General features: G+C 43.9%; 1 protein-coding gene across 5 annotated transcripts in view; it reads left to right on the forward strand.

Moving 5' to 3' along the window:
• The window catches only part of LOC111973775 (calcineurin-binding protein cabin-1), a 61060-nt gene that overhangs the window by 8311 nt on the left and 40127 nt on the right, over positions 1-12622 (forward strand). For 2 of the 5 annotated variants that reach the window (XM_024001176.2, XM_024001177.1), the window contains exons 22-30: positions 66-217; positions 374-635; positions 828-998; positions 1489-1578; positions 2144-2295; positions 2435-2718; positions 7570-7758; positions 7957-8408; positions 11658-11771. In XM_024001176.2, coding sequence (XP_023856944.1) covers positions 66-217; positions 374-635; positions 828-998; positions 1489-1578; positions 2144-2295; positions 2435-2718; positions 7570-7758; positions 7957-8408; positions 11658-11771 — 1866 coding nt within the window. Of the gene's footprint in view, positions 1-65; positions 218-373; positions 636-827; positions 999-1488; positions 1579-2143; positions 2296-2434; positions 2719-6842; positions 6909-7569; positions 7759-7956; positions 8409-11657; positions 11772-12622 lie in introns of all 5 variants that reach the window. The other 3 variants (XM_024001181.2, XM_024001179.2, XM_024001182.2) reach the window with 3 other exon arrangements.

Raw genomic sequence — 12622 nt, forward strand, 5'->3', positions numbered from 1 at the left:
GATGTCAGACCTGACCTTATCAGCATAGTAGATCATGAGATCATCCAGTGGTTCTTCCCACCTAGGAGCCAGTACCTTGCCTTCCTGAGGGGGGCGCTCCAGCACCCCCTGTGGTCAATGAGATCTTCTACCTCCTGGCTGACTACCACTTCAAGAACAAGGAGCAGTCCAAGGCCATCAAGTTCTATATGCATGACATCTGTGTTTGTCCAAACAGGTCAGTTCTGTTCGCTGCTATAGTTCTGTTGTTGTTTTAGTATAAACATTTTAAGCAACTCAACATGAATATATGTTTTTTTTTACCTTCAAGGTGATTTTTAAATGGTGTGATGTTGATGATTTTCCCTTGGCATGATTCATTGTATGGTTGTAGGTTTGACTCCTGGGCTGGCATGGCACTGGCGAGGGCCAGCCGCATCCAGGACAAGCTCAACTCCAACGAGCTGAAGAGTGATGGCCCCATTTGGAAGCACTCCCTGGCTGTGCTCAACTGCTTTAAGAGGGCCCTGGAGATCAACAGCTCCAACCTGGCTCTGTGGATCGAGTACGGCACCATGTCCTATGCCCTGCACTCCTTCGCCTCGCGTCAAGTCAAACAGTGGAGGAGCGAGCTGCCCCCTGAGGTCGTCAAACAGGTGCAGTGGACAGACCAGTGTATAGAATACTCATATGCACTGTATTCTGTTGTACTTCTCTAAACTAAATGATGTCACACCCTGTCACTTCCGGTCATCATGTGTCTGAATTCATTGTTTAGTCGATTGATCTGTCTAGGGGAGGTAATACACTGCTGACAGTATTGGATATAATGTGTGTGTGTTTTTCAGATGGAGGAGAGGAGAGATACAATGCTGGAGACGTCGTCCCAGTGTTTCCAAGGGGCGTCTCGGTGTGAGGGGGATAGTGATGAGGAAGAGTGGCTCATCCATTACATGCTGGGGAAGATAGCTGAGAAACGAAAGCAGCCACCCCGGGAATACGTCCAGCTCTACAAACAGGTGCACAGCAGGGGACACTATCTGTGGACTCAAGTGATTCATAGGTCTGCCTTGCAGACTAGATTTGTACAGACTGGGGGAGTCTGAGGGCTCAAAGGAGTAGGGATGTGCATGGAGGCTAGTATGGTGGAATGGGGAAACTGGGAAGTCAGATGATACAGCTCTGTCTGTATGTCTTTCCCTGTTACCTTCACTGCTTCTTCACCTCTCCAGACCCAGTCCTTCAATTGTTTAGCTCCATTCTATAACTTCGAATCACTGTGTATCTCTGTTTTATTTTTCTCTTCTTCCAGTTTGTCTTTTGCAGTGTGTTTTGCTGCTCTGTTATAACAAGTCTAACACGATGTCATCAATTTATTAAGCAATATGTGTGAAAGGCTGATATCTGACCATTGCAAGTTATTGACTATGGTAACCAGTGTTTCATTGTGCGTAACACCCATCAGATGAGCTTGAGCAGTGTGTCTCTTCTCTTTTTCTTCCCACGCAGGCAGCACATTATCTGCATGAGGAAGCTGCCAGATACCCTCGGAAAATACACTACCACAATCCCCCTGACTTGGCTATGGAGGCCCTGGAGGTACACATGCTTCAGACCAGAGGGTTTCTAGCTCCAGTCCCCACTGGGCCATAACATACAGTTATGCATTTGCACATGAAGCAACCACTTTTTTTTTTTGAAGACCGTTTATTGCTGTATTCATCTAGAACAGTGGTATTCAAAGTCGGGGTCGCGGGAGAACTGCAGTGGAGTCACCCCCAAAAATAAAATTAAGAGTATTGTATTGTATGGGACAATATACAAAAGTTTTTGAGAAAGATAATTAGATGTTTTTTTTTGTTGAGTTTCTTTTCATTTTTATATGAGATGAACATGTACTGAATTGAAGGTTATTTGTTGACATATAAAAATCGAAAGTTGGCGATTTATAAGGTTGTGTCATTAGATTTGGGGTTGGGTGGGGTCATGACATTTTTTCAGAAATTCTGGTGGAAAAAATGGGGTAACTCCTGAAAAAGTTAGAATTACACTGATCTAGAAGGAATTACATGTAACTGTCCTTTTTGTGTAATAATAGATATGTAGAGAGAGTATACCTCATCTTAAAAAATCCCTTTGACTCTCTGGCATCTCTCTCCCCCAGCTGTACTTCCGTCTGAGTGCCACCATCCTAAAGCTGCTGGAGGCTGAGGAACCGGACCTGGAGCACGAGATCTTCTTCAACATCCTGGCTGAGGCAGCCACCGGAGCCTTCGCCAGGGGGGAAGAGAAGAGCATGCCCAGGTCCCACGAAAAGTGAGGGGCCTCAACCTTAGCCTAGGATCTATGCTCTTTGTTATGAAACTCGCTCTGTGACTCGCCTACAAATCAAAAGAAATGAAATTCCCCCACTCTGGTCCAACCTTTTGTTTTGTCCCCCTCTCTCTCACCTCAGGGAGAAGCCCCTCTTCATGATGGACGAGGACTCCCACTGCTCTGTGTCGTCTGTGTGCGCTGCGGCGGATGTTCATGGGGCCTCCCTCCCCTCCAACGCTGCAGGTCTGACATCCCCACCTTACACGGCCACTCCGGTCGACCACGATTACGTCAAACGTAAAACCCTCAGGAGGCAGCAGCAGACGTGGCAGCAGCAGCATGAGGAGGAGCAGCAGGCTGATGGTACAGTCCCAGTCCTAGACGCTGCCTCTGGGCCTCTGGGCCCTTCCTTCACTGGGCTGGGTGAGAAATCTCACTGGGCTGGGGAGTAGTGGTGGTTAGAAGGTTCATCACTATGATGATAATGGCTCTGGTTCCAGTAAGGACCCCATATGCACTGGGTGATTGGGATATCATGGTAAAATGGGCAATATGGCATCTCAGGATATGTGGATATTGTTTTACTGCACTATAAAAGCAACAGTGTTTAGTTTAGGCAAACAGGTGTGAAGGTTGAGTTTGGCAGACAGCGTCCAGGCCTGTGTGTGTGTGTGTGTGTGTGTGTGTGTGTGTGTGTGTGGTGTGGTTGGTGTGTGTGTGTGTTGTGTGTGTGTGTGTGTGTGTGTGTGTGTGTGTGTGTGTGTGTGTGTGTGTGTGTGTGTGTGTGTGTGTGTGTGTGTGTGTGTGTGTGTGTGTGTGTGTGTGTGTGTGTTGAAATATATAGTCAATATTTAGACTTTTGTGGTTGTCACCCTCTTCCCCCCCCCCCCCCCCCTTTTTTTCCCAAGTTCCCTTGCTTCTCCATTTGATGACATCACCAGTTTCTATTGCAACTTCAGGAGACCTTGTGTCCCTGCATAGATCATTTTCTCATCGCCTTTTATGAAGACATTTTGAGAATAGATCCTGTTTTTATTTCATCAGGTGTTTCTGATGACTGTTCTTACTATTCAAATAATTATAGCAGGGCAATTATTTATGAAAATAATGCAAGAGACRTGCTGGCTATCACATTAGACTTGGATGCCAATATGTTCCCTGTAAGCTATGGTGTCTTTATTGGGGGTAATGGCCAGTAAAGTAGAGGTCTGTCCTGGACACAGCAGGCTTTTAGTGTGTTGTTAACTCTAGACCTGCTGTGACAATCCCAGAGCCACAGACAGCCAGGTTTCCATTGAGAGGTTTTACCTGGTCCTAGTGAACAATTGCTGAATTGCTTGAGGTACCTCACAGTACTCTTTAGTAGCATCTCACTGCATGTTCACTTGAAACAATTGAGCTAAATTGAAGATTGTCACCCACTGACAGGACACTTCTAGACACAAAAGCTTGTCTTTAAACAAATATGTGTCAAGGGAAATTTGGTAGCTGTACTGAGACTGGGATCTGAAAACAAAACTATGGTTCAGAATTGTGCCTCTTACTGTGAGTGCAGTTCGATTGCTGAACCAAAGTCTAGTGCTTGTTTTGCAGTGCCGTATGAGTATTTCTGATGGCTGGTTTACTAGTAGCAGCAGACCTGTCAGTAGGAGGAGGGAAAGGGGAGAAGGGGCTGAATTTAGAATCAGTCACCTTTGTAAAGAGTGATTTCAATGATTCTACTTTACTAGACCTACACTGTCCACATACAGACAATATTGTCATACAATATAACAGCATGGTTAGAGATCCTTCAGTACAAGGGAGGCAGCTTTTCAAAATTAATTACAAACAAGATATCAGTTAATGCACTGATGCAACTTTGCTTTACATTTTAGCACATAGCATTGCATGACAACAGTAGTGTGATGGGAGACAAAAGCAGTTTACTCTGAACTCTGAACTCCCAATTGCCGGTGGTGAGATGAMTGTGTGCTTCACCAAAGTGTGGATAAAAAAAATGCACCAAATCTCAGTGCACTAAACCTATGTTTATATTTATAGACCATTTTTAAGAGCATATTTTACAGAGGGGACGCAATCATGTGAAAATATCATGTACAAAAAAGTGTGCGTGTGTCTGTCTGTACTTAGTGGGAAGTTAGGATGAGATATTTGCATAATATGTTCCTGAAAAAAGTTGAAAGGCTTTTCACTTATAGAAACATAGAGCTATATACAATAATGTACAATTTGCTTCGGTTTCCCATAATTTAAATGATATTCACTGCAGCATTGTTTACTATGTTTGTTACATTGTTGCAAAGACYTCAAGGGGTAAAAACAAATATTTGCCGTGAGTGAAAAGATACAGTATCATTGAATGAATGCTGTTGTAAATATTTAACAAAAATATAAACGCAACAATTTCAAAGATTTTAATGAGTTACAGTTCATAAAAGGAAATCAGTCAATTGAAATACATTCATTAGGCCCTAATCTATGGATTTCACGTGACTGGGAATACAGATATACATCTGTTGGTCACAGAACTTTTTTTTAAAGGTAGGCACATGGATCAGAAACCCAGTCAGTGTCTGGTGTGACCACCATTTGCTTCATGCAGCGTGACACGTCTCCTTCACATAGTTGATCAGGCTGTTGATTGTGGCCTGTGGAATGTTGTCCCACTCCTCTTCAATGCTTGTGCGAAGTTTCTGGGTTTTGGCAGGAACTGGAACACGCTGTTGTACACGTTGATCCAGAGTTTTCCATAACATGCTCAGTGGGTGACATGTCTGGTGAGTATGCAGGCCATGGATGGAGAACTGGGCAGTTTCAGCTTCCAGGAATTGTGTACAGATCCTTGCGACATGGGGCCTTGCATTATCATGCATGATGTTATGGCGGAGGATGAATGGCACAACATTGGGCCTCAGGATCTCTTCACGGTATCTCTGTGCAGTCAAATTGCCATAGATAAAATGTTAATGTGTTAGTTGTCTGTAGCTTATGCCRGCCCATACCGTAACCCCACCGCCACCATGGGGCACTGTTCACAACTTTGACATAAGCAAACCGCTCGCCCACACGACGCCATACATGCTGTCTGCCATCTGACTGGTACAGTTGAAATCGYGATTAATCCGTGAAGAGCACACTTCTCCAGCATGCCAGTGGCCATCGAAAGTTCCTGGTCTGGCGTGGTTACACGTGGTCTGCGGTTATGAGGCTGGTTAGACATGTTATCAAAAACAACGTTGGAGGTGCCTTATGGTAGAGAAATTAACATTTAATTATCTGGCAACAGCTCTGGTGGACATTCCTCCAGTGTGCATGCCAATTGCACGCTCCCTCAACTTGAGACATCTGTGGCATTGTGTTGTGTGACAAAACTGCACATTTTAGAGTGGTCTTTTATTGTCCCCCGCACAAGGTGCACCTGTGTAATGATCATGCTGTTTAATCAGCTTCTTGATGTGCCACTGTCAGTTGGATGGATTATCTTGGCAAAAGAGAAATGTTCACACAGGGATGTAAACACATTTGTGCACACAATTTGTCAGAAATAAGCTTTTTGTGTTTTTGCAAAACGTCTGGGATCTTTTTAATTCAACTCATAAAACATGGGAACAACACTTTAAATGTTGCGTTTACATTTTTGTTCAGTATAAATTTACCATTCATTACAAACAGCCTTGCAAAATATCTTGGCAGTATATACTGTAAAAACAGCTTTTGGTATTTTGTTTCCCCCCTATGCCCTGTTTAGCTTGAATGTCTGACTACTGCAGCCATATTGCCCATGTTGCCAGTTTTTCTGTCACCTTTTCCAGATTCCTACCTACCTACCCACCTGCCTGCTACCTCTCTGCCTGCTTGCTTCTGCCACCTGCTTTGTCATGTATATGCATGTGGATACCAAGGGATGTGTGCTGCCACTGGACAAATCCAGTCCTCTCACAAACAATCCACTAAATGGTTCATGGGCTACTATGGGTTACTATTTGGCTTGGGTTTGTGGTTGCTTACGTTTGCAACAGAGATCTTAACCTATTTGATTGCATTTAAAAGTTATACAATGATTACTATGCTTTCCATTGCAATTGTGTTCAATTGATATTTACATTTTAGTCATCCAGAGCGACATACAGTTAGCGCATTCATCTTAAGATGGCTACATAATCACYTCATACATAAGTACTATTTTTCCTCAAAGTAGCTATCAGCAAAGTCAGCGCTAGTATGATGATATAATTCCAAATCAGTCCGAATGTGGTTGGCCCCTCATTGGCACACATCCTCTGAGATAGATGGTAGAAATGGACCACCGTGTGCAGGCAGGTTTGCCAGTGGATGCCAAGCCTTTCCTGCTTGATGCCTGTTTGAAGCACATCATGGTAACAGCAATATGTAAGCAATTGTGGGGAGTAGAGGCAGTGCTGTTCTCAATTGAAGCATATGACGTGTGATTGAGGAAAAGAAACATGTACTGTAATATGTCTAATTGTCAAATCAGGAATGAAGCAATTTTTTTTTATTTAAGCATATCCCAATATCTTCAACAGCCACCCCAGAACTTGACCATGATTACTGCCTGCCCAGGTCTCCAATGTGGCTGGCATCCCTGAATGGTACTGCACTTAAGACCCTCTTATATTCAGGACATTACAGAGTATCATGCACGATTTTAGGGACACAATTGCTCAGTGTAAAAGTGTCCCTAAATGAGTTCCACAGACTTCGTCACTACTCCACACTTTTTATTTTTATGGGGCAGTCCTTGCAACACCTATATCAGCTAAATTTGTACATTTAGCTAATTACAGGGAATCTTTAACAAGTCCCCTGAGCTCCTTTCACAGAACTTTGTTGCCCTCCTGCTAATTTGGTTATTGTCTGCAGAGGATTTCAGCTTCTTGCTGAGGTTGCACAATGTAGAAGAATGCTGGCATCTAGTTTTTAGGTGGCTTGAGTGCTGTGTAAAAGCAGAGGCCTCCCTCGAAGCATGACTAAGGTCTGGAGATTTTTGTGTATGTACGATAACTGTAATGACTGTCCTGCTGATCAACCTGATGATGTTTGCATAAATAGACATACTTTGCTACACACACACCCCTTTTCATTCTTGGAAACAAGTACCTATTTTATTCCTGAATGAAAACCTTAACTGCTTTGTGATTGATCCCTTGATAAGGAGTAGGTGGGTGTCAGTGGCCCATCCATGGGTATGGCTGGTCCATGCGTGTGACTGGCACCCATGCCAGACCTGTGTTTGTGTTTGACCCCTGGCAGAGCGCAGTCAGGACAGTGTGGTGGTGATGCTGTCTGACTCCAACTCCACCCAGGATGCCTTCACAGACCCCGCCAGCTCCCAGGACAGTAGCCATGTTAAGCTGCAGTCTCAGTCTGGGAAGGGCAGTACGTCTTCCTCTGAGAACACCACCCCCATCAAGGAGGGCCAGCCTACAGTTGAAGACACAGGTGGGTGTTGTTCCTTTTATCCTGAAATGCAGTTAAGGAAATTTGTTCTACCCGAACACCAGCTTTAGTATTTGCTAAATGGGGTTGTTCTTTAGTGATATTGTGAGCCAATGACTGTTGTGTTTTAGAGGGGACAGGACATATTGAGAATGGATCATGTTAATATTTCGCTCCTCTTCAAACCCTGAATTCCTCAAGGCTCACATGGGGGAAGAAGCAACGAGGGCGGGACTGTAATCTTGCTGGAGGACAAAGAACAAGTCCAAGAAGTAGAAGACACCATCTCATTGACAGTACCTGAGGCTGATGCCCAAAAGCCGACCATAGATCCCTGCCCTCATGCACTGCCTGTTCCATCCACCCCACCAAAGGCCTCGTCCACTCCTCAGGTCACCCCCCAAACCCCCACTCCTCAGGCCACCCCCCAGACTCCCGCCAGCGATGGGAAGAGCCGTCACCAGAGGTGGCCCGAGCCCCCTCCAGAGGTTGTGGAGGTGCCCAAGGCCCTCCCTGCTGAGCGGACAGAGCAGCGCCACATGCTGGTGGAGATGTGTGTCCGTGCTCTCTTCCTCTGCCTGAGCCGCTTCCCTCAGCACTACAAGAGCCTCTATCGCCTGGCCTTCTTCTACACCAACAGCAAGACCCAACAGGTTAGTTAGCCCACCCTCCCCCCATAGCATGCACGGTCACTAACATTCATTCACAGAATGTTTAAACAGTAAAATTAAACAATTTATATACCAGACCGTAAACCTATCATCAGTGGCATTAAATCTGACATTTTAAATCCCTCTGACACCATGAGTCTAGTTCCTCTTGTCAATTGTGCTAGTTTGCCTGCGGTTTATGTGACTGTACAGAAGGTGCTGAAACAGGAGAGTGTGCTTTGTACACAAGGCTCTGTGGGTAGAGGTGTGCGTGGGTGGCAACAGCGCAGTGCTCTCTCAGCCAGGTTTGGCACAGCAAGGCTGCGTAGTGTCGTGACGTCCTACAGTAAGCATTTTGCCTGTCAGACCATCCTATGGGGACTGCTGGTCCCAATTCAATGAAGTTGGATTAGCCAATAGCCAAGGCAGAGTTCTGGCCATTGATAACAGCGTAGTGAACTGTTACTGTTTTCTTTAATAACATTTTGAGACTTATGTAGCTCTCCTCAGAATGTGCTGTTCATCTTGTTGTTAGAGGATTCATTCATTGGGCCCCTAACTTGCTTTATTTTACTGCCCCAGTGTTTTAGACTTAACAAAAATGGATTTAGAATCTCAAAATCACAAAGCCTACACCTTTAAGAAGTGAATAGGTCCTGAAAGTAAGTCCGTAATTGTTTATTTAATTCCCTGTTGAGTTCTGTTAAAATGTCAAGTGACTACCTACTGCTCAGTGTTAGCGACCAGTGGTAGCATTGTGGATGTTCACGTCTGTAGACCTCTTGGTTAATAAGCGATGAACCCATTTGTTTTTCCAGTACAAATCCTACTTCCTCTGTGTTTTAAATTACAGGCTAAGGTTATTATACATTTGTCAGAGAATACTAGATGTATGGGTTATAGTATTGTAACAGGAATGTGTGGTGGATAGATAGATGAGAATTTGAATAGCTCTGTCTCTGTGCAGAAAATTCTGATCGCTTTTATGAAGTTGTATTAAATATGATAATACATAGTGCCTTTCAGGAAAGTTTTCAGACCCCTTGACTTTTTCCGCATTATGTTACGTTACAGCCTTATTCTAAACTGGATTCAATAAAAACAATTCCTCAGCAATCTACACACAATAACCCAAAATTACAAAACATAACAGGTTTTTAGAAATGTTTGCAAATGTATAAAAAAATGTAAAACTGAAATACCTAATTTACATAAGTATTCAGACCTTTTGCTATGAGACTCGAAATTGAGCTCAGGTGCATCCTGTTTACATTGATCATCCTTGAGATGTTTCTACAACTTGATTGGAGTCCATTTGTGGTAAATTCAATTGATTGGACATGATTTGGAAAGGCACAAACCTGTCTATATAGGTTCCACAGTTGACAGTGCATGTCAGAGCAAAAACCAAGCCATGACGTTGAAGGAATTGCCTGTAGAGCTCCGAGACAGGATTGTGTCWAGGCACAGATCTGGGGAAGGGTACCAAAAAAATGTCTGCAGCATTGAAGGTCCCCAAGAAGAACACAGTGCCCTCCATCAATCTTAAATGGAAGAAGTTTGGAACCACCAAGACTCTTCCTAGAGCTGTCTGCCGGTCCAAACTGAGCAATCAGGGGAGAAGGGCCTTGGTCAGGGAGGTGACCATGAACCCGATCGTCACTCTGACAGAGCTCCTCTGTGGAGATGGGAGGACCTTCCAGAAGAACAACCATCTCTGCAGCATATCACCAATCACGCCTTTTCAGTAGAGTGGCCAGACGGAAGCAACTCTTCAGTAAAAGGCACATGAAAGCCCGCTTGTAGTTTGCCAAAAGGCACCTAAATGACTCTCAGACCATGAGAAACAAGATTCTCTGGTCTGATGAAACCAAGATTGAGGTCTTTAGCCTGAATGCCAAGTTTCACGTTTGGAGGAAACCTGGCACCATCCCTACGGTGAAGCATATTGGTGGCAGCATCATGCTGTGGGGATGTTTTTTAGCGGCAGGGACTGGGAGACTAGTCAGGATCCAGGCAAAGATGAATGGAGCAAAGCACAGAGAACCTGCTCCAGAGCGGGGGTAAAGGTTCCCCTTCCAACAGGGCAACGACCCTAAGCACACAGCGAAGACAACACAGGAGTGGCATCGGGACAAGTCTCAATGTCCTTGAGTGGTTCAGATCTAACATTTCTGGAGAGACCTGAAAATAGCTGTGCAGCAACGCTCCCCATCCAACCTGACAGAGCTTGAGAGGATCTGCAGAGAAGAATGGGAGAAACTCCCCAAATACAGGTGTGCCAAGCTTGTAGCGTCATACCCAAGAAGACTTGAGACTGTAATCGCTGCAATAGGTGCTTCAACAAAGTACTGAGTAAAGGGTCTAAATACTTACGTAAATGTGATATTTTAATTATTATATWTTTTTTTATAAATTAGGAAAACATTTCTAAAAACCTGTTTTAGCTTTGTCATTATGGGGTGTTGCTTTTTTTGCTCAGCAATCTACACACTATTCTATCGATTTTAGAATAAGGCTGTAATCTAACAATGTGGAAAAAGTCAAGTGGTCTGAATACTTTCCGAAGGCAATGTACTGTACCTAATGAATAGAACACAGCTTTGGTGACACCCTTCTCTCAAAAACGAATGGTTTTGACCGCTTGGAACTTGAAGTGAAGCTTCTCCTCCCGATCATGCCGTTCTGCTTGTAAAATGATTACCAACTTTACACACCTTGTGTAAAAATGAGAAGTTGCTATTGGATGAACTACTGTATATCTACTTGAATATAAAGTTGAACCCCTCCTCTCTAGCTGGGGGGTGAACTGCCCCCCTCTAGTAAAGCCTCTAGTTCTCCCAGAAACAGTTAGGGTAAACATGAATTGGCTGGGACAGACAGTTTGAGACTAATCAGGAAGTCAGAGATTGACAGGAGGACCTGTCATTTGGCGCTGGGTTTTTACAGAACATCACAGTGACGTTTTAAAAAGGGAGAACCACTTTCATGTCAATAACTTGACTTCAGCTACAGTCACTTTGTACTGTTAAACTACAGTTAGTTGTGTCCATCAGAGCTGCTATGACCGGGAACAAGGTAGCAAAACAGTGAGGTTAGGTAGTGGATGATGCAGATGAAAAAGAGCGATTCAAAAAACTTGTGGTATGATGTAGCTAACGGTTTCACCTTTTTTAGTCTTGTTTGTGGTCTGCATCTTGAGGGACTGTTTTCATATCCCCAGTCTTCTGATTATGTTTTATGTTTTCCCAGAATCTGCGGTGGGCACGAGATGTGTTGCTAGGAAGCAGTGTCCCATGGCAACAGCTGAAGCACATGCCAGCACAAGGACTTTTCTGCGAGAGGAACAAGACAAACCTGTTCAATGTAAGTTCACCAAGCCAGCTCTGCCATCAAGGTCCTGTTACTCACCTGGCTAACATTACTATGCACCAGTCCTGGTTCTCAGTTTGTTTTACAGTTTGGAAAGTGAAGTTATTTTTTGGAATATTACAAACTCAATAGTAAGTTACAGAATTTACACCCAATTTGACTCAATCTAATCAGAAGTCAGTGATTGGAACGAAATGCTGAGAGTTAATTTGGCGTGTCTTCCAATAGACTTCCTCCTCGACTTATAGCAATAACATTCTGCACCAGGAGAGACCCTTAATAGCTAAAACAATGGAGGGAGGACTGAGAGATTCCAACATTGCATCAGTTGTTTAAACTTAAATGAAAAGGGTACTTCTGGGAATTACATACTTAGTGTGTCAACCTTCTCATTACATCAGTTGTAAGTCCTCCAAGAGCTATTTCRCCTTGCTGCAACTCTTTTTAGTCCCAGTTATCCATGCAATARGTTCTTTACATGTTATTGTATGGTTGCTTTAAGCCTAATTGTGGAATCCCAGGTAGCACTGTCATGAATTGAAGCATGTGTGGCGGTCTATGGAGGGTCTGGAGACGAGGACATTACTGTGGCTGTTTAGTGTGTCGTCTCTTCCACACGCCAGTCATTTACCTACTTTTGACTTGAATGAAATGGAAGCAGGTATTAGTTTTATACTGGTTTGGGGCATGTAGTGGTTTTTCAACATGTTTTAGCCTTGTTATAGGACAGGAAGACATTTTGAGCCTAATCCTATTTTGAGATCTCCAAGTCCAATTTGAACATTCCCACAAATTCCCATTGATACAAAGGCAATGTTTACTCTGAAGCCTGAAGAGTTACTTGT

This window comes from Salvelinus sp. IW2-2015, linkage group LG15 (assembly GCF_002910315.2).
Source record: "Salvelinus sp. IW2-2015 linkage group LG15, ASM291031v2, whole genome shotgun sequence".
Taxonomy (NCBI): Eukaryota; Metazoa; Chordata; class Actinopteri; order Salmoniformes; family Salmonidae; genus Salvelinus; species Salvelinus sp. IW2-2015.